This window comes from Scophthalmus maximus, chromosome 7 (assembly GCF_022379125.1).
Source record: "Scophthalmus maximus strain ysfricsl-2021 chromosome 7, ASM2237912v1, whole genome shotgun sequence".
In the NCBI taxonomy this organism is placed as follows: Eukaryota; Metazoa; Chordata; class Actinopteri; order Pleuronectiformes; family Scophthalmidae; genus Scophthalmus; species Scophthalmus maximus.
Window position 1 is genome coordinate 18,290,315 of NC_061521.1, and position 18,350 is coordinate 18,308,664.

Sequence of the window (18,350 nt, forward strand, 5' to 3'; positions counted from 1 at the left end):
TGGTACCTCTCTTGCGTCCAAGGAAAGTTGGATTTTAAAGGGGATAATTTGCCTTTCCGTTGTTGGCCGGGGCAAAAGTTACCTGGGGACGTGACTAAAATCTAATTCCCCATCAATTTAAGTTTCTTCCCATATTAATTGAGCCTAAACTAATCGCTAATCCCAACCAGTTATCTCTGCAAAGCCTAACTACAACCCAACCCATGGCCTGACCCCAACCGTAGAGAGCAAAGGTACAGGAAACACTGTTTGGAGGAGAAACTGACTTAGACACAAGAACGGGCGAAGAAATTGTCAGGTACACAACTTGCTGTAAAACAATGACTCATAATTCACTGGTTTTTAAATGCGTTAAACAAAACACACCATAATGTGTTAATCATTGAGCTTAACGGGGGCTGGTAGACAGGCGAGCTGTTCCACCAAGTCTTTATGCTGAGCCAAGCTACTGGCTGCAGCTCTAATCTTCTCCTCTACAGTAACTCCCAGCAGGAAAGCAAATAAGTGCATCTCCCAAAGTGTTGACGTATTCCTTTAAAGAGCTGACATGCTTTTTTCTTCTGATACTATAGAACAAAAAAGATATTGGAGGATATTGGTAAAAGTCCATACTTAAGCTATGACTGACCTTAGTGATTCCCTGGAAGAAGGCCTCTTTAGCCAGCTTGGCAGGACCGTCCAGTGACTTGCCGTCGTCTTCTGGGCCCCAGCTGGCGCTGTAAATGTGGATGTGCTGAGGATTGAGGCTCAGGGAGTGGGCCTCGACCATGTCTGTCACCTCCCCATCCAACATACGAACTCCTGTAAAAAACAAACACGCAGTGCAGTGCATATGAGATCACAAACTAGAGAAGTGTAGAATTACAGATGGTGAAGAGATAGTGAGTGTTTGAATTTTAGATACAGACGAGTGGAGACGTGTCAAAATAGCGTAAGTGACGAAAAGAGAAAAGTTGTCATTGGTTGAACTGCAAATTCCCATATTATATTCAGCCGGACAAAAAAAAACCCCCAGTGAGAAACAAAAGACTTTACTGGAAAAGAAAAAGACTTCAGAGATTTCACATTTTAGTGAGAGTACAGAGCTTCACCCACGGATGCGACTCAGAGGGCCACTGCGCGATTTTACCCAGATGGTTGTTAAACCGAGAAAGGTCGTTTCCCTCACCACACCACACAACACACGGGAAGGACAAGTGGACAAATCCAGCAGACTGCAGAGGAGACATACACACACACACACACACACACACACACACACACACACACACACACACACACACACACACACACACACACACACACACACACACACACACACACACACACACACACACACACACACACACACACACACACAGATATGAATGAGCTGAGGGGTTTACGGAGCCTTTAACAGGCTGCTGTCCGCACCAGACGTCACCTTTCCTCATACCTGAATATAGCCCTGCCTGAGCCTTTGAAGTGAGGAGCCTCAGATCACCCCTGTGAACACTAATGGCTGTAGAAAGGCGTGGAATGCACCGACCTCAAATAAGGTCCATTACCGGGAGAGGACCACGGGACCTCGGAGGCAACTCTACCACTCACGACACAAACATTGGACTTTCGATAATCCATTCCAGACAACCCGCCTGCCCTGCGGGCACAAACACATGCCCGCACGGAGGCGGCCAAAGCAGGAATTACTCTGCTGGTGTGGGCAGGTTAAGCCGCAACACGCACTTGAATGCTGAGCGGCCTGAAAACTTAACCGAGGTAAACATGCAGCATAAAGCACAGCGTTTGCTCGGCGGTCATTATGCGAGTGCTGTATTGCAGCAGTAATGATAATCACCGTCGTAACAATTCTCATCAACCTCCTGCGGCTTGATGTTTCCTTATTAAGACACTGCTGTTCGAGGTTTCCTGCTGCTCCAGTGAGTCAGAGGTAGAGCAGGTAGAGAGGCGGCTACATGTGCCGGTGGAGGGAAAACAGGTAAAGTGGGTGGAGGGAAACACAGTGAGCCAAGTAGGGTCAATTACAGGGTTTAAATACAAATAAATAATCACTGCTCAGCAAGGATATGTACATTTAGGCTTCCCCACAAACACAACGCCTGTGCTCACGTACCCACGTAGCGCGGGTACTTGGAAGCTGATCACAGCTGTTTGTAGACAATCCCCTGACCCCATGGCGTGAACAGATTCACAGAGGAGTAATTTATGAGAGCGGGGTTCCACCGGGGAGATGAATGGTAATGAATACGAAAAACGGAGAGTTATGAGTCACATCTGCGAACGGGACTCGTCGGGGCCCCACGGGCTCTGCTCAGTCTTGTTGGCTGCCATCGTGTCAATGACAGATTGTTTGGAGGCAAAAAGTTACAAAAAGCCTCCTTGGAATACTTGATCAAGTGCAAAGCGTTTTAGGAGAGAGAACAAAAAAAATCCCACAAGGCTTAATTTGAGATCACGGTTTTAATGTGGAAGAACCGCTTTGCATATCTTCTTTCTTAATGCACGTTGGCACATGCATCCTTATTATTTTTTAAACAAGGGCCTGCCCTGACAGTCCTATTCAGGCAGATGCTATGAATAGATGTCCACTGGGCTGTGAAGTCAGTTTTCTTGACATTAACATAATACAAAATTTATGTTGCTGCCTAAGCACTAAGGTCACAACAAAACATTTTAAAAACTGAGCTCGCTTTTATAAAAATCGAATTGGCAGAGGAAGGAATGGAGTTTAAGACAAAGGCGGGATGAATTATAATGAGCGCCCTGTCACAAGCGTCTATACACTTGATGCCATATAATCATAAAGCAAATACGTGCAAATATTAGGGGAAAGCCAAAAGTTAGCTCAGGCGCCTCCCGTTCCTCGGGAAGGTCTCTGAGATGTTTCTACACCTTGACTCACCTGTGGCAAATTCAATTGATGGGACATGATTTTGAAAGGCACATATTGGTCTATATGAGGCCTGACAGTGGATATCAGAAAAACCAAACCATGAGGTCGAAGCAACTGCCCAGCAGAGCTCAGAGACATGGTTGTGTCGAGGCGCAGGTCTGAGGAAGGCTACAAAACAAAGATTTCTGCTTCACTTAAGTTCCCCAAGAGCACAGTGGTCTGTTTTTCCTCCAGACATCAAACTTTGAGGGCAAATTGAGGTGCTTTTTTTTAAACTTTCACTGAGGGGAGACCTTTGCATCTGGTCACTCTGCCCTGAAGCTCAGATCTGAGGAGTGCTGCAGTGACAGTTCGTTATTATCGGATATTTAAAGTAGACCGATGCGGGGAAAAATGCGACAAAATAAAATGTGAAAAAAAGCGATGGGGTCTGAATAGACACACAGAACAGTCTTAATGAAGCCATGATTGACTCATTTCCAATTCAAATAGATTATATGTAACTAAACAATAGAAATAATCTCCCAGTCTTGCTGAATTTTTCTTTATCAGTTTTAAAATCCATCACAGGGTCTGTTCAAATATGAAGACGCAGCTAAAGCTGAAGATGGTTTACATTAACAATATTAATATTAGATGAATATTGTTCTCAATTAAAATTCCCAATTGTCTATATGCCTCACTCACCTCCAATTTGAGCATTATAGGCCACGCCCACTCCACACACACCGTTGTTGGCTGCGGCCGCAACTTCTCCCGCACATCGAGTTCCATGTCTGGGAGGAGAGAAGAGTGGAGGACAAAACTCCGTGAAAGAAAACAAAAAGGTACAAAAGAATCTGACTGTTAAAAAAAAACATTACAAGAGCTGAAGTGTGACTAAAAATACACCAGTCAAAAGAGAAGCATAAACCCAATGGCCCTTTTGCAACGGCAGCAGATTTGAGTTAAGAGCTGGAACAATAAATTGCCAGAAACCCTGATGTGCCTTTCAGATTAAGAGGCTTTTTTATTTAAGCTGTTTAGGAATTTGAGACTTATAGGCGACCTTTATGGAGAACATTACGAATGCAGAGGTATCGATTTCTTTTCCTCACAGCATAATAAGCACCAACCACTAACTCACTGCTCTGTTCTAGTGCTCTATAAACAGAGCTACACAAAAATCCTTCTGTCTTTTTTCCCCTTTCCTTTTTTTTGTGCAACAATTGTACACTTTTTTTTTTGGCAAAATGTTTCAATAAATTTGTTTGTTTCAAATTAGACATGTATACATTTGTTTTTTGTCCTTGTAATAGTGTAACTATAGGACATAGTTGGAAAAAAGGTAACGTCATGTACTTCCTTTGCAGCAATCACACTTAAGCTGCTTTACTGAAGTCCGGAGCTTTACTTCCTGCCAGCCCCCCTCGTAAAATATCTGGAAAATGTCGGAGATTTTCCCCATGTGAGTATTCAGGGGCAAAATCTCCGGAAAATTTGCAGTGATCGAGTGGGCGCGTTGATGACAGTAAACACAAACTTTGATATTAGCAGAGGAATTATCGTCATGTCCTTCCTCCTGCATGCTCTACCGAGACGCCACAGAATGCTACAGAGATTTTCCTGTCAGAACCTGTTTTCCTTATATGCAAACTCATTTTCCGGAGTAATGTCTGTTGTGGGGCGGGGTTTGCTTCTATTCCCGACACTGTTGTCAATCAAATCATTGAAACAGAACCGTACAGTCACACATACTGCAGTACATGTACAGGTTACAGTATACAGGCTCTTGCAATCAAAAATGACGCGTCTAAAACTCACTTTACCTTGACAGTCACTGGCCACATGACGTCCAAATCAGATATAAGAAGTTATTGATGTTATTGAATTATTCAGTCCCTCGTAATAAACTTCAACCAGTCTTGAGTTTCAGAAAACAGACAGGCTCCCTAAAGAGGGCTGTCTAGATTTCAAAAACGTAAAACAATAGCACTGAGACCCCTAAGACGAGTTTTATCAAGCACAGATACAAGACAATGAAAAGTCTTGAATTGAAACTGCATCATCGCAGGCAAAGTAATCGTTAGTGAAATGGATTGAATTTGCTTCATTGACTTCTGCAGTGATCAGACTGCAAATGGACGGCGTGGATCGAGCGTTTGGCATTCAACATAGGTCATTAAGATTGTCTCCTGATTACAGCGCTGATATCTGATGGGGAGGTTCACTGTGAGAATGTTATTGGAACAGAGCTAATTTCAGCCAAAGGATTGTTTTGGAAGAGCCCCCACCCCCCCCAAAAAAATGACTTACTTTTTGATCCCCCAACCTCCCCAATGATGAGGCTGAGGACAAAGTCGTTTTCACAGGGTCAGAGCACAGCGACGCCTCCAGCTGGGATCCTGATTAGACTCTGTGTGGCTCTGTGATATATTACACACCCGCCAATACTCACTTTTGTTCGCATTTAAGCATCGGCTCGTCGCTCTGTTCTTCCTAATTTGTCTTTCATTCTTTCTTACTAGCTCAAGTTTTAAAACGTCAAAGAAAAAAAAAGAAGTCTGGTTTGGGGAAGAAAAAAAAACTGTCGCAGTTAAATCTTTCTTCCTAACAAATCATATATGACCTGACCTGGGTTTTCAACCACAACTGGCATTAAAGGGAATTTTACATGAGCAATTGTGAGTCAGTTGCACTGACTCACAATTTTTTGACAGATATGCCCTTATACAAGGGCCTCGGCACAACACGTCGCATTAGCACAATTTAAATGTTATAATCGCTATCAAGAGGGAAAACGTCACAGTTTTACTGCTAACTAGCTCATTTAATAGTATTAAAGTATTAATGTCGGCAGTCCATGATGGCTCCCCGAAGAACAATATATGTACCCAGGGGTTAAATAGGGATTTATTGAGTGAGGGAGTCCATTTGTTAGCAGCGTTTGAAAGGGAACTGTGATGTAGTGCAAAATGCAACTTCAGATACAGCAACAAAGTAATATACGTTACAGATACTTTATAGATCATGAACACAAATCAGCTAATTGATCTCACTAATAAAAGAAACATCTAGAGTGTGGAAAATCCCGAGGCACAGTCAGACCACAGTCTCAGTTAATTCGATTCCAGATACGTTGATCTCCGTACAGCGGGGCGTCTCGGTCCGCATGCGAGCCTTTTAGTGTGTATCTATTGTTTAATCAGAGCAGCACAGAGGCAAGTACCTACCCCACTTATTACATTTAGCTCACCACTGCACAGTTGACAAACGCCTGGCTGACTGCCTCCGCGAGCGCTTCCACACAAATCAATCAATGTTTCCTGCTGAGACGCTGCAGAGAGGGGGAGCTGAACGGTGGTGTCAGTCATTTCAAGAAAAATGCAGCTATAAGACCATTAGCCATCTTTTGAGTGCCTGTACTAGTTACAAAAAATATGAGTGAGAAGATTTAATGTTGCTGCTGGATATGCCAGAGGAAGACATTGGGAGAGCGGAGCATCGCTGCTCATTGGGACCAACCTGGCACCGTTCAACCTGCAGCATTTTTTTATATTCTAATGAACCCGATAACATAAACCATAAAAACAAATGCGGTTGAGATCTACATTTGAAGACACCCATGACTCTATAGGTGCCTGCTTTGTGATTTAATGTAGCAGTGGGTCACAAGGGATTCCATGCAGGTAAAGATTACGATTCTCCGAGGAATTATGTTTGAAAATGATTAATACAACAGCTCCAACGTTTGGACTTGTTTGTTTTAGATTCAAGTTTTGCTGCAAATCAAAGCGATTTAATGTATGTACGTTTTCTTTCAGGAGACAATTCTTTTTGGACTGGAGCACATTATTTCACTATCCTTTAGTACACAGACCACAGAACCTGCAAACATTTTAATGAAATAATGATGCTTTAAATTTGCACCTTATTATTAGAATATCAGTTTGTGATTCAAAAAGGCAATAACAGCCCAAGCTGAATTAAAAAAAAAGGGAGTGATCTTTTCAAGAAATCTTGAGGTCTGCAATGCCTTTAGGTGCAAAAATGTCAACACATACACTTATTGTTTAATCCAAAACTTCATAGAAAAGCCTTTATGGTCCCACAGCACAGCACATATCCACAGTCCAGGGAGCTGTGGCCACAGATGTGATGCCAGACAGGGGGGGATTTCGGCCGGGGCGGGGCGGAGTGAACACACAGAGTCTGAGATATGGGAGGAGATTCATAGAGAGGCTGTACACATCAACATACAGCTGTTTTGAATACTATCTGCATGTGCACACGCATGTTTGTGTTTGTGTGCGAATGACTGATTGGCCTGGACTGAATTCTGCTGAAGCAGCCAAAACAGCTTAATATATCCGGGGGAGGCTCAGACACGCCAGAGCAGAGAAAAGGGTTTATGGCCAGAGCCACAATCTTATCTGTCAAAAGTCCATGAAATTAAATTGTTTCCAAGACACTTTACTGAACGCCTCCATTCTATATCCATCTAAAATAGATTGAAAGAGGTCAGAGTCATGGTGCATAATGGGGCCGAGCTTAAGTTTAGTTTCACAAGAATGAGCAAATTAATTAATTAAATTAAATTTTTTTTTTTTTTAAAGTGCAGCCTCATCTTGGAGAAACACAATGGCAGTAAATAAATCATTAGTATGTGTTCTGTGGCATTGTGAGGAACTACATGATTTATCCAAAAGACAAGCTGGGTAAGAAAAAGACCCAACAAAGCTCGGAGCTGAGATAACAGGCTGCTGAACCAGACGCGCTCCATTCACTGAAGCCAATGTGACCTGCCTTATCTTATCAGAAGGAAGCAAAAGGGACAGAGCGCGGTAATGTTTTTATCGCTCCTCCTGAGGACAAGGCACCAGATTTGGTCAAGTCATTGCCCTGTCATTTACTAGAGAACGTAGCCGTGTCACTGAACACAATCTCTCCGGGCATGATGCAATGTTCGGTAACCACGAACTGTTCAGAGACGATACACGACACTGCGCGCTGTCTATTAATACACGCAGACACATCCAGCGTTCATATACCCTGCAGAAATTGTAGCATCCAAAAGTTTGATCTGATCCAAAAGGTCCCCTAAAAATATTTACTCATTTACATTTACATGCAGTAAATAAAAAACTGCTGTGGGACAGTGAGCAGTTAGAATGGGGAAAATGTGATATTACACTTTCATGCAGGTGGTGCAGTAGATCAGAGGTGGTGATTCTTTAGGTCGGATTTCAACATTCAATATTGGACTTGCATCTCGTATTTGATCAGGCTGTAATATGCAAAGGCAATATTCCCATTCCAGGCTGTGATATATTGTGAGAAGGGGCGTTGTTCAGTTGAATCCAAAGCACAATACATCATGGCCTGGAGGGAGCTATTGCTTTCATGAAAAAGGGTTACCAAGTATGGCAACGTGAAAATTGTAGACGCATTCCAGTTCAAACAGTTTTTATTATTTATTTATAAAGCATTCAAAAAGAATTTCCTTACAAAAGAAAAAGGCTCTCCTTCACCAGGAGTGCAAGGCAGTTGCTATGCAACGTACCAACTAATTTAATTTATCTTCTATTCATTTATTGATTTCCCCGTTATTGTGCAAACACGTAAAAACGGACCAGTGGGATGGTTTTGAAAACTGGTGCAAAGGCTTGCATTTTTTTTTTTGTTCGCTGGATGTGCGTCGCTTGGCGTAGTGAGGATGTTGCTCCACTTTCTCCCGTCACCGGGACTTGTTGACCAATAGGCCCGAAGAGAGGTTCAGCGCCCTTGGCCACGGACAATCTCTCATCTCTCTTGTCAACACCTGCATCATATAGTTCCTGAATCGCGATGCTACGGAGGCAGTGGTTAATGTACATCGTGTGTACAGCAATTATATTATGGTAATCCCTACAATAACTGATTTCATTCTTTCATTTACTTTGTGACTTGAGTGTTTTTCTTATTACTGAATATCAGACTATTTCTGAACAGTCAGCAAGTCTATGTTCAATCATTCACCGTGACATGGAGTTAGGAAGTGAAAGGTTTGCAGTGGAAATGGCTGTGCTTGATATGTGTTTCTTAAAAGGAGCAGATAACTTTTAAACTATATCAGAGTCTATCATCTTCATTTTAAATTTTGAAAACTTGCAGGGAAGACACAAGCAAGCCACGGCAAACTATTTTGTTGTCTCTACCTCCTTCTGTAGCCACAGAGGGCCCGACACAGAGGACTATAAATGTATCTTAAAAGGCTGTTCCCCTGATAAATTATTTGTCTTCCATTCAGTTGGGGGATTCACAAGAGACAGAAAATCAAAATCAAATACCAGAAAGAGAAGTGCCCAGGCCAAAAACACTGGATCCTTCATTTCTCATTATGCACCACCACTTATCATCAGACCCTGCCCGCCTCACAGATAACCACTTCTTTCAAAGACCACAAAAACGTGTGTTAAATTTCAAGCTGAAACCGAGAAAACCATGGTTACATCATTTTTAAGAAAGCTCCCAAAGAAGCACAGAAGACACAACGCCACTGTTTCAATAGGCATAGTGATGAGTAAAGTGAACCATGTGCAGGTATTACCATTATCTAAGAGCAAATGAGCAAAAGGATGGCACATTATTTATCTTTGCTGACATCCTTTATCAAATAGCAGACGGCAGTCTCAAGTGTTGAGACTTTATGTTTGCAGACGGAGGACGAACGCAAACACACAAACACTGTCCAATAGTGTTTGTGTTGTGTAGAGCCTGAGTGTTAAAACAAACATCACCAGGACTCATGCTAAAGCCATGCTTGGTTAAACTGCAGGATTTGCCACACACAGCATTGCTCTGTTGGTTTACATCCGTTTTGAGATGAACTGAAAAGGCTCCGTTGATTGCAGCTGCCAAAAGGATTAGGCTATTTTCTGCTCAGCTCAGCTCAGCTCAGCTGCGGCCTCAGGCAGGTCTGTTCAAATAGTTCCACTGGTCTTTCTCTGTTGCCTCCAACTTTGGAAAGAAGATGATCCCATACACTTGTTTCAAATTTCAGATTTTAGTTTCTTAGGTTTGAGAAAACGCAGCACACTGAATAATCGTCTTTTTCTGCCTCCTTACAGTTTTCTTATTTAGCGCTTACAGTGACAACTGCCTTGTCTAGGATAGAATGGGCAGAAGGCAACTTCGGAAAAGTTCAGTCCGTCATCATTAATAACTGTCATGAACATTCATACCTGTAGGCAATATAGAATTCACATGGATTGTCAGATGGACTTCCAAGAGTCCATCTGACAAATCCTTAGGTGGGAAGAAACTTAAGTGGACAGGGAGGGAAAAAATATAACTCTACAAAAGGAAGTGGCCAGAAATCAATGTCTTTTTTTCACAGGGAGGCAACACAGCAACAGTTGTGCTCCTCTCTGAATTAAGTATTTTATCACTCTGTGATTTCAATGGGGCATTGTGATTCAAGTGACCATTGCCCGATGGTGAAGTATACCAAAAAAAAAAGAGGAAAGAAATCACAGTTGAACAAAACCAAATTGCTCAACATGGACTCGCATGTCCACATCTTTGCAACAGCTGCTCTAACATCCCATCTATCAGTATCCAGTCAACTGAGGAGGGTATTATTGACCGACTCTAGGCGATCAGTGATGTCTTGTAGAATGAGGTTTGGCCTTGGACTGTCGCTCCAATCAACAACAAGGGCTTTACATCGTCAAAAATCTTTAGAAAACAGCAGCTTTCAATCTCGCTGTCATTTTTCTAGAAGAAATAATGGCAGGATAGCCGAGAGAAAAAGCCAGAGGCAACCGGTTAAAGAGCGAGGTCCCAGCCAACATCACCTGCAGAAAGTCTGCCTGGCTGTCTGGAAAATAAACAAGCAATCCCCAGGAGAATGAACAAGATAAGGGCGAAGAAGAATTACATTAATCAGGTTTGATAAAAGGCAACAGCTTTGTAAATAATAACTGATAAACTCTGTACAGTAAACAGTGTAGGGAATTTATCTGCAGCATGGGGTGGCAAGAGTAAATAGTGAAATGTTTTTGTGTTTTTCTTATTGTTCTTTTCTCCACACACACAAACACAGAAATAATTCAACTTGGGAGTCTGAGAAAACTTTAGTCGAACTGTCAAGTGTTGGGCTCAGGATGACAGATGAAGCCTTATGAAGCTCCCAGAAGTTTTTAAAGAGGGTTCAGTTCATTAAAACACTGAAAACAAACACTAAAGCTTGTTTATCTGCAGAGTGCATCATCATAATCAGAATTTAGACGTTCACCTTTAGCATTTTGTTATGTTGTAAATGTAATTCTATATAGATAATGATTTTTTTTTTTTACCCACTATCTTACATGCAATAAACCTTACTGAAAAAAGTGAAAAGGTGTTAAGAGAATTTTGCAATTTTTTGGAAACATAAGAAACTGAAATATCTTATACACAAAAGACTCCAGCCATTTAATTCACTATTTTGTAGAAGCCCCTTTGGAGGGAGTTACAGGTTTTTAGTCGTCTTGGTTGAGTGTCTACGAGCTTTGTAAACCTGGATTTCTTAATGTGAAAAAAACCAAAAACATTCTGCACGAGAGCATGAATGCCGATACTTGAAAGAGCCAATTCCAAACAATACTGAGCTCTACAATGTGTCAGGCCAATACAAAACAGGTAGGACCTGCTGTTTCAGACACTGTAGCAGAGGTGCTACAACAGTCAATATAGGAGGAAGCTGTCTTCTTTGATTTGTGCTCTTCTCTTTCAGTCTGATTTTTCCTGTCACCCCCTCGACGATTCAGGTTTATCACCACCATACCGTCTCCATACAGATAGATATGCATACAGCGTATGTACAGTAAGGCTGTGTGCCCGCAGAAAGTATTTAACCCCATTTCCATTTTCCTGATATTGCTGCTGGAATTCAAATTGGATTGAGATTTAGATGGGAAAACACTGAAATGCTTTTGTGTAGACAGTGGAGCTCGGACGCATTTAACCAAGAGCGAGAGCAGAGATCTGAGAGCAGAGGGTTTTTTTTGTAAGCGCACAGAAGCAGCCTGAGTCCAAGGAGAAGCTGAAAGCACACACTGTAGCAGCAACAGTATACCTGAGTGCAGACTCACAGTTTTGAGTAGGAGCAGAGCACATTTGCATGTGAGCAGAGGCTTTCGAGAAGGGACTGTTCGAGAGAGTGGGCAGGGTTTTGAGGGAAAACATGGCAGAATCTGACTGTGAAATGATGCTCTCAAAAGGAAAGATCACGTTTTTTGAGTACAGATTGGAAAGACACTCCATAGATTTTGATGAAATATGTTTAAATGTACAGCAATTGATCAGTGTTCTAATGGGTTTTGGAAATGTGTCTCTTTCATGGAGCAAAAAAAAAGAGCTTTATTTAAGCTCTCAAAAATGCTAAAAGAAAGAAAAGAAACTCAATACACAGCATGTCAATTCTTACAAAAACATTACATATTTATTAAATATGTACCCTACTAAAAGCCCTTTACTACTTTACCTCATAATAATTGCAGGACTTAAGCAGCCACTTAATGCGGGGGGTACTTGCCTGACCTTGATAAATGTCATATGAAAATTAAAAGTTAATGAGATTAAACTTGAGACATGTGTCTGAGGCAGTTTCTGGCGCAGGTTCTTTGCCATTTTTTCCTTTTCAGTGTTTGCCACCAAGGACAAAGTTATTTCACGGGGAAATACAGACGAGTAGAGGAGCATGCAAACCCTTCTCTTAGTCTTTTTTGATGCCATCATTCAAATCTAGCTATCATACCTCTTCCTTCATCCTCCCAGGATTCAGTTCATATTAGTATTCAGGTGCCGGTGGGTTTGCTTTGGTCTGAAGGACACACAAGGCCATGAAAAATGACAGTAATTTTCTAATAAAGACTGACGCTATGCAATATTCCATGCGAGCACATAGACGTCAATTAATGCATCTCTGTGAAAAGTTTCCAATGAAGCTAATAGCTCTCATCGCGGCAGATAGAGGGACAGAGAGTGTGTGTGTGTGTGGGGGGCTGAATACATTTTAGGAAGGGAAAGCATTGAGTTCAATTGTTCGGAATGCTGTATATGATTTGAAAAAGGTTTTTTTTCTCCTCCTGTGAAGATTAATACAGGCTATATATTATACATTACAACTGTGATATATATTACAATTTAACTCAGTGATCACATTTATTTGAATCCACAAATAATTGAACAGGGTGAATGATTTTCTGAAGACATTTCAAAAACTACAGCAGGTTTCCCACTGCGGACTGGGGGATCATCAAATACCTTTGTTTCATAATTACCAATATTAATCAAATCTGTTGTGATGATAGGATATCATATATAATATGATACAATCGGCACAAATTAATGATTCTGCTTCGTGTCTTTGTTGGGCGTATTTATAGTTTAGTCTCATAGCTTGATTTATATAGAAATGGAAAAATAGAATATGTACTGTCATTATCATAATTAACATTTTAAAATCAATAATGACCTTATTTATGGAGGACATACATATTACAGAAGACTCTTGTACGTCATTGAGGTTTTTTAAGAATATGTATCTTTTTACTCTACTTACAGGCTGTGGACAGGAAGGGAAATCAATCATGCTATCTTCCACTCCAAACGCAATACATCCACATCAAACTAATTTAATGGAGGAGAATTGGACCAAAGTAGAAAAAAAACAACCCCAAGACAAATATTGTCATAATGGAGCACAAATGGATTACCTACATGGCCTGATTCCAACCCGCCATCAACCTGCACCCACTTCAGAAATAATTGCCTTGAACTGGCATCTCAAGAGTACAGAGCGTCTCAATGGGAAAACCCTGAAAGCAGAATTCAAAATTTGTCCTGGCATGTCATCAGTACAAATGAACTAGCCTCCATGGCTATGGAAAAATGCCTGCCTTCGACTCTCCTGTTCTTCTTCTTGTTGTCCTATGAATATATTCATACAATCTCAACGTGAGGGGGTTGTGAGCATTACTCACTGTCGGCCGGAATTATTCTGCTGTGATTTGCATAACTCATTGGATATAATTTGTCCACAGGTCACAGCAAACAGCGCAGCTCCGCGCTGCAGACACGGCGACACACCCTTGCTTTTCATTCCATGCCTATAATTGATCCAGTCCAAGATAATTGCTTTGGCAATTCCACTGACATGGGCAGTAGAGTGTGTGCGAGTGCGAATCTGTGCTCGCAGTTCTGTTATTATGTATGTGTGTTTGTGTGTGCCTGCAGTTAGGGAGCTGAAGTGGACCAAAGGCAGGGAGTAATCCCCTCCAGTAGTGCTTTGTTCCATCAGCAGGACAGAGTGGGATCTAGTCTACAATGACAGAAAGGGCTGGGGTCGCTGTGCATGACTGCTCGGAGCTGTCGGCAAGGACAAGAAACAAGGCCTCTGCAGGAAAAAGCCTGCTCACGCTAACCTCTTTCATGACAAAATAGATGAAACTGTCATGTTTCAGATGAGGACAGAAAAACAAACAAAGAAGCGGAAGCCGCTTAGGGAGATAAACATTGTGTGCAAGTTAAAATAAGAAATGTGAAGAAATGACTACATTTTCATACAATGGTTTCTACTATCTCGTGAAAACTTGTTAGGCCTATTTAGCAACTGTGAGTGGATGCTGCGCTTTGAAACTGAAAGGAGGAAAAAAAAGAAAAAACAACTACAAAAAGACTTTGTGGCAGTCGTCCCAGAAAAGAGAGAGCGAGATTTGAGACAAATCCTGCGGTGCATTTCAGAGGCGGGATGTAGCTTCTCATCTGATCCAGGGGGATCAGGCCAAGGCAGAGGACCATAGCGTGTGGAGAAACAAGGGGAGGGTATGAAGGTTTAGGATTTGCCCTCGCCAGTGCATTAGTATTCGATCATTAAATTTGTTTTAATGCAATCACCGAAGACTGGAGAGAAAGAGCATGAATCACTGAGGGCAAGTAAACAAGTATTGTGTTTTGCAACAAATAAGGGCCAAAGTAGCCGAGGGGGCTGTACAGGCTGGAACTTAAAATGCAGCTACAGCAGCTTGTCTTGTGTACTGAAGCAAGAGAGAGAGAAAAAAAGGGAACAATCTTTCAAGATTGTGCAGAATGACTGCACTAGTGCTTTCAAACTTAATATAATTGTTTATATAAATATATAAAAAGGCTAAAGCCAAAAAGCACTAGAGCAAAAACAGTACAGACATGGTGCATCTCATCAGTGTTAAACCCTCTCAACCAACATCTAAAGGAAGCTAGTCCCAGTGGGGAAAAAAAGGAGGTCAAAGGTCGGACAAATCCCAGTCCAAATGATTTGTTGGTTTACGGACACGCTTGCCCACGCTCACGATAAAATGAATCGTGTCTGCATCTGTTGAAAGCCTGTTTCTGAAGCAGTTACCAGTGACCAATTCCAGATCACGACATCGCCTGATTGTTGCTGTCGCCGACAAATTACCTGTTTTCATTGCGTTGTGTGTATCTTGGTTGGGGATCAGCATCTCCATCGTTGACGTCATAGCTGGCGTCAGGGTCCTGAGGGAGACATGAGAGGATTAGGAAACCAATGGTGCCATTTCAACTGACTCTCAAGCTCTCGTTTACATTTGCTGTCATATTTCTCAGAAAATGTTCTGTAACTGTAAATGTGCTGTTTATAAAATAAGGGAATCTATGTTCTACTACTTAGTGTTTTTGACTCACATAGTTGCTGACGAGATCAGGATGGTCCTTCTCAATGCCATCGTCCAGGATAGTCACCACAACACCTCTCCCTGTGTAGCCTTGAGCCCAGGCTACTTTGGTATTCATGTCTTGATGTGTTGGGTTGGACTGGAATAGACACAGACCTTAAGTTCAGCTGTCAATCTGCTGACGGACACTTCCCAGAGAGACCGACATAACAGTCTGTCATTGTGAGGGCAGATTAAATCATCTGAAAAGACATTTCACTCATGGTGAAACATTAAAAAATGAAATGAAACAGAAAAGCTGGACATGAAGATAAACACTAAGACGTGAAAGGAAGATAAGAGGTGGCTCATGGAACACTTAAAATCCTATTTCAATGCATCCCCCCCACATATCTATCTCCTCAGGCTGGGATGCCCATTGTGAACAGATCCTACTGTAGTTACACAGTCAGAAAACAGGGAAAACCTGTGGCAACTCAGAAACCTTGGAGGGAGCATTTGCCTCTCTTGTTGACGAAATAACAGTCTGGAAGCTTTCGAAAGGATGGGGGAGACAAATAGGAGAGGGGATACAGAGATAACGGTAAAGTGTGATTACAATGAACAGCAAAAAAATTCATAGTGTGAGTAGTGTGAAGACTAGGGAGCGCCAGAGGTGGAAGAGATGGTTACAGATAAAGAGACTGAAGAATGGAAAGAAATTACAGACAAACTCCTCTGCACGATTGAATTACACCGATTCAGACGGACTTCTTGCTACAGGCTGGTGGAGGCCCATGTACCAAAATAAACCAATATAAAATGACTTAAAATACCATATTGTCTGACAAAGACAAAACCTTAAAAATTGGTGGCACAAACTTTCAGCTAATCCATCTTTGATTTGTTTTCAAGCCAGAGCCACAGTACAGTATGTAGAATACTGAAGCGATACGAAGTCTAATGCTGAATGGCACCTGTGGTTTCACAACATCTATTCACTGGTGATTTATGTCTGGGATAGTCAATGTTGTCATTAATCCGTTGCAGTGACAGAGGATTTTTAGCATTTGCAACGATTAGGGCAAATTGAAGCAACTCAGAGAAAAGTTGCGAACAAGGAAACATTGAGTGAGGGACGAGGACCATGTCCTCACAGGAGATACAGTTCAGCCGTGGATCGGTCCTGACATTTAGTTTTACATTCAACCACCAAGCATCCTCTGTTGCGTTGCATTATACTTATCAATTGACTGAGGAGACCTTGTGTTGGTGAAAAGGCTAATGTAACTGTGGCCCACACTGTTTGTCTAACTGACAGCAATTCAATGTATACTTAATTACTTATCTGACCTGACCATATGGGTCATTCTGTCTGCAATCAGAGCCAATTCGGGAAACTGGCTGTGCAAAAAGAAAGGGTACAACAAACCCCCATTTTTCATTACTTTTTCTTAAAATACCATATTATATTACATTTGTGCCAATATTTGAGGTCTCTACCACTAGTGGCAAAGAAGTGATAGCATATTTTTGTTGTTTTCATGGCACCGAAGTAAGTGGGGCAGAAGGAACATGAACTTTGAACATGTTAATGTACATAGTGCCAGCGTTCTTCAATGTTTCATTCATAGATAGATAAATACACATAGTAAAGAGTATTATTTCATCTCTAGGAAGAAAAGAGGTTCTTCCCTTATCATCTCTTCAATGTGTGTCACAGCTTCTGAAATACTATAATACCCAACTAGTCAATTTTTGTGTGTGGGATCACTGCTGAGTTTGATATGAGGAAGGAATCTCTGCCTTTGAAAGCCATGGTGAGGATTTATTTGTGTAAGTTTCAACTAAAACCAGCTGTGAGTAGCATCATCATCAACTTCATCCCCGACCATCTGATGTCAGACGCCTCACTATTGAGAAGCAGTTCAAGCCATCGCTTTAAGAACGTCACAGTCATGAAGTAAGAAAAGTCACTTAAGTTTCTCTATGTAGCAAATTTCACAGATGCAAAATGACAAAGTGCTTTATATCATTGAAAAACACAAAACACTGTAAACTCACAAGAAAGAGTTAAATTCAGAACAACGACGAGGACAGAGACAAAAAAAAGTACAAAAATGTAATATAATGTGTATTCAATAACTTTGCATTGCCCATGAAGGATGTTTTGAAAACTAAACTGGTCCTTGATGAAAATTTTAAAAAGGGTTCCCTACCCGTTTAAAAGGAAATAAAATCTCTCATTGAAACAATTTTTTAAAATAAAGTTATAATGGCAGAATGATGATGAGTAATGAGGCAGTAAAGATCAGACACCATCACCCACCAGGTACCACTGCTTGAGGAAATCAGGGTCTGTCGGGTCTTCATACACGTCACGCTTCTTCCTCTTTCTCACCACTTGCTGCTCCGTCCACAGGACCTGCGAGCACGCACGCACACGCGCACACGCACGCACGCACGCGCACACGCACACACACACACACACGAGAGAGAAAAATAATCAGTTATCTTCACATGATTTTGTGTCATTTCTAACGCTGTAATTTCAGAAATTGTTGCAGACGCGGAAAAACACAGCCTCAGCTGTGTTCGCAAAGTAATAACTAGAGAAACACGCAGAGATGTAAAGCAAATCCAATTAATTTCATTCCTGAGACGACAGAGGAAATGTGGCGACGGCGTGGCGTGTACCAGAGCAGGGGCCTTTGAAGTCCTGGAGACTGCTGGGACGTGCACCGGCTCCGTAGGAGGTGGGTGACAGAAAAAAGCTGACACCACACATAGTTAATGTGATT

General features: G+C 41.7%; 1 protein-coding gene across 5 annotated transcripts in view; it reads right to left on the reverse strand.

Moving 5' to 3' along the window:
• Nucleotides 1-18,350, reverse strand: part of furinb (furin (paired basic amino acid cleaving enzyme) b) — a 76,489-nt gene that overhangs the window by 12,726 nt on the left and 45,413 nt on the right. For all 5 annotated transcript variants that reach the window (XM_047333090.1, XM_047333091.1, XM_047333092.1 and 2 more), the window contains 5 exons: nt 17,879-17,974; nt 15,581-15,709; nt 15,336-15,412; nt 3,581-3,669; nt 629-801 (listed from right to left, as the gene is read on the reverse strand). In XM_047333090.1, the coding sequence (XP_047189046.1) occupies nt 629-801; nt 3,581-3,669; nt 15,336-15,412; nt 15,581-15,709; nt 17,879-17,974 (564 nt within the window). The remainder of the gene's footprint in view (nt 1-628; nt 802-3,580; nt 3,670-15,335; nt 15,413-15,580; nt 15,710-17,878; nt 17,975-18,350) is intronic.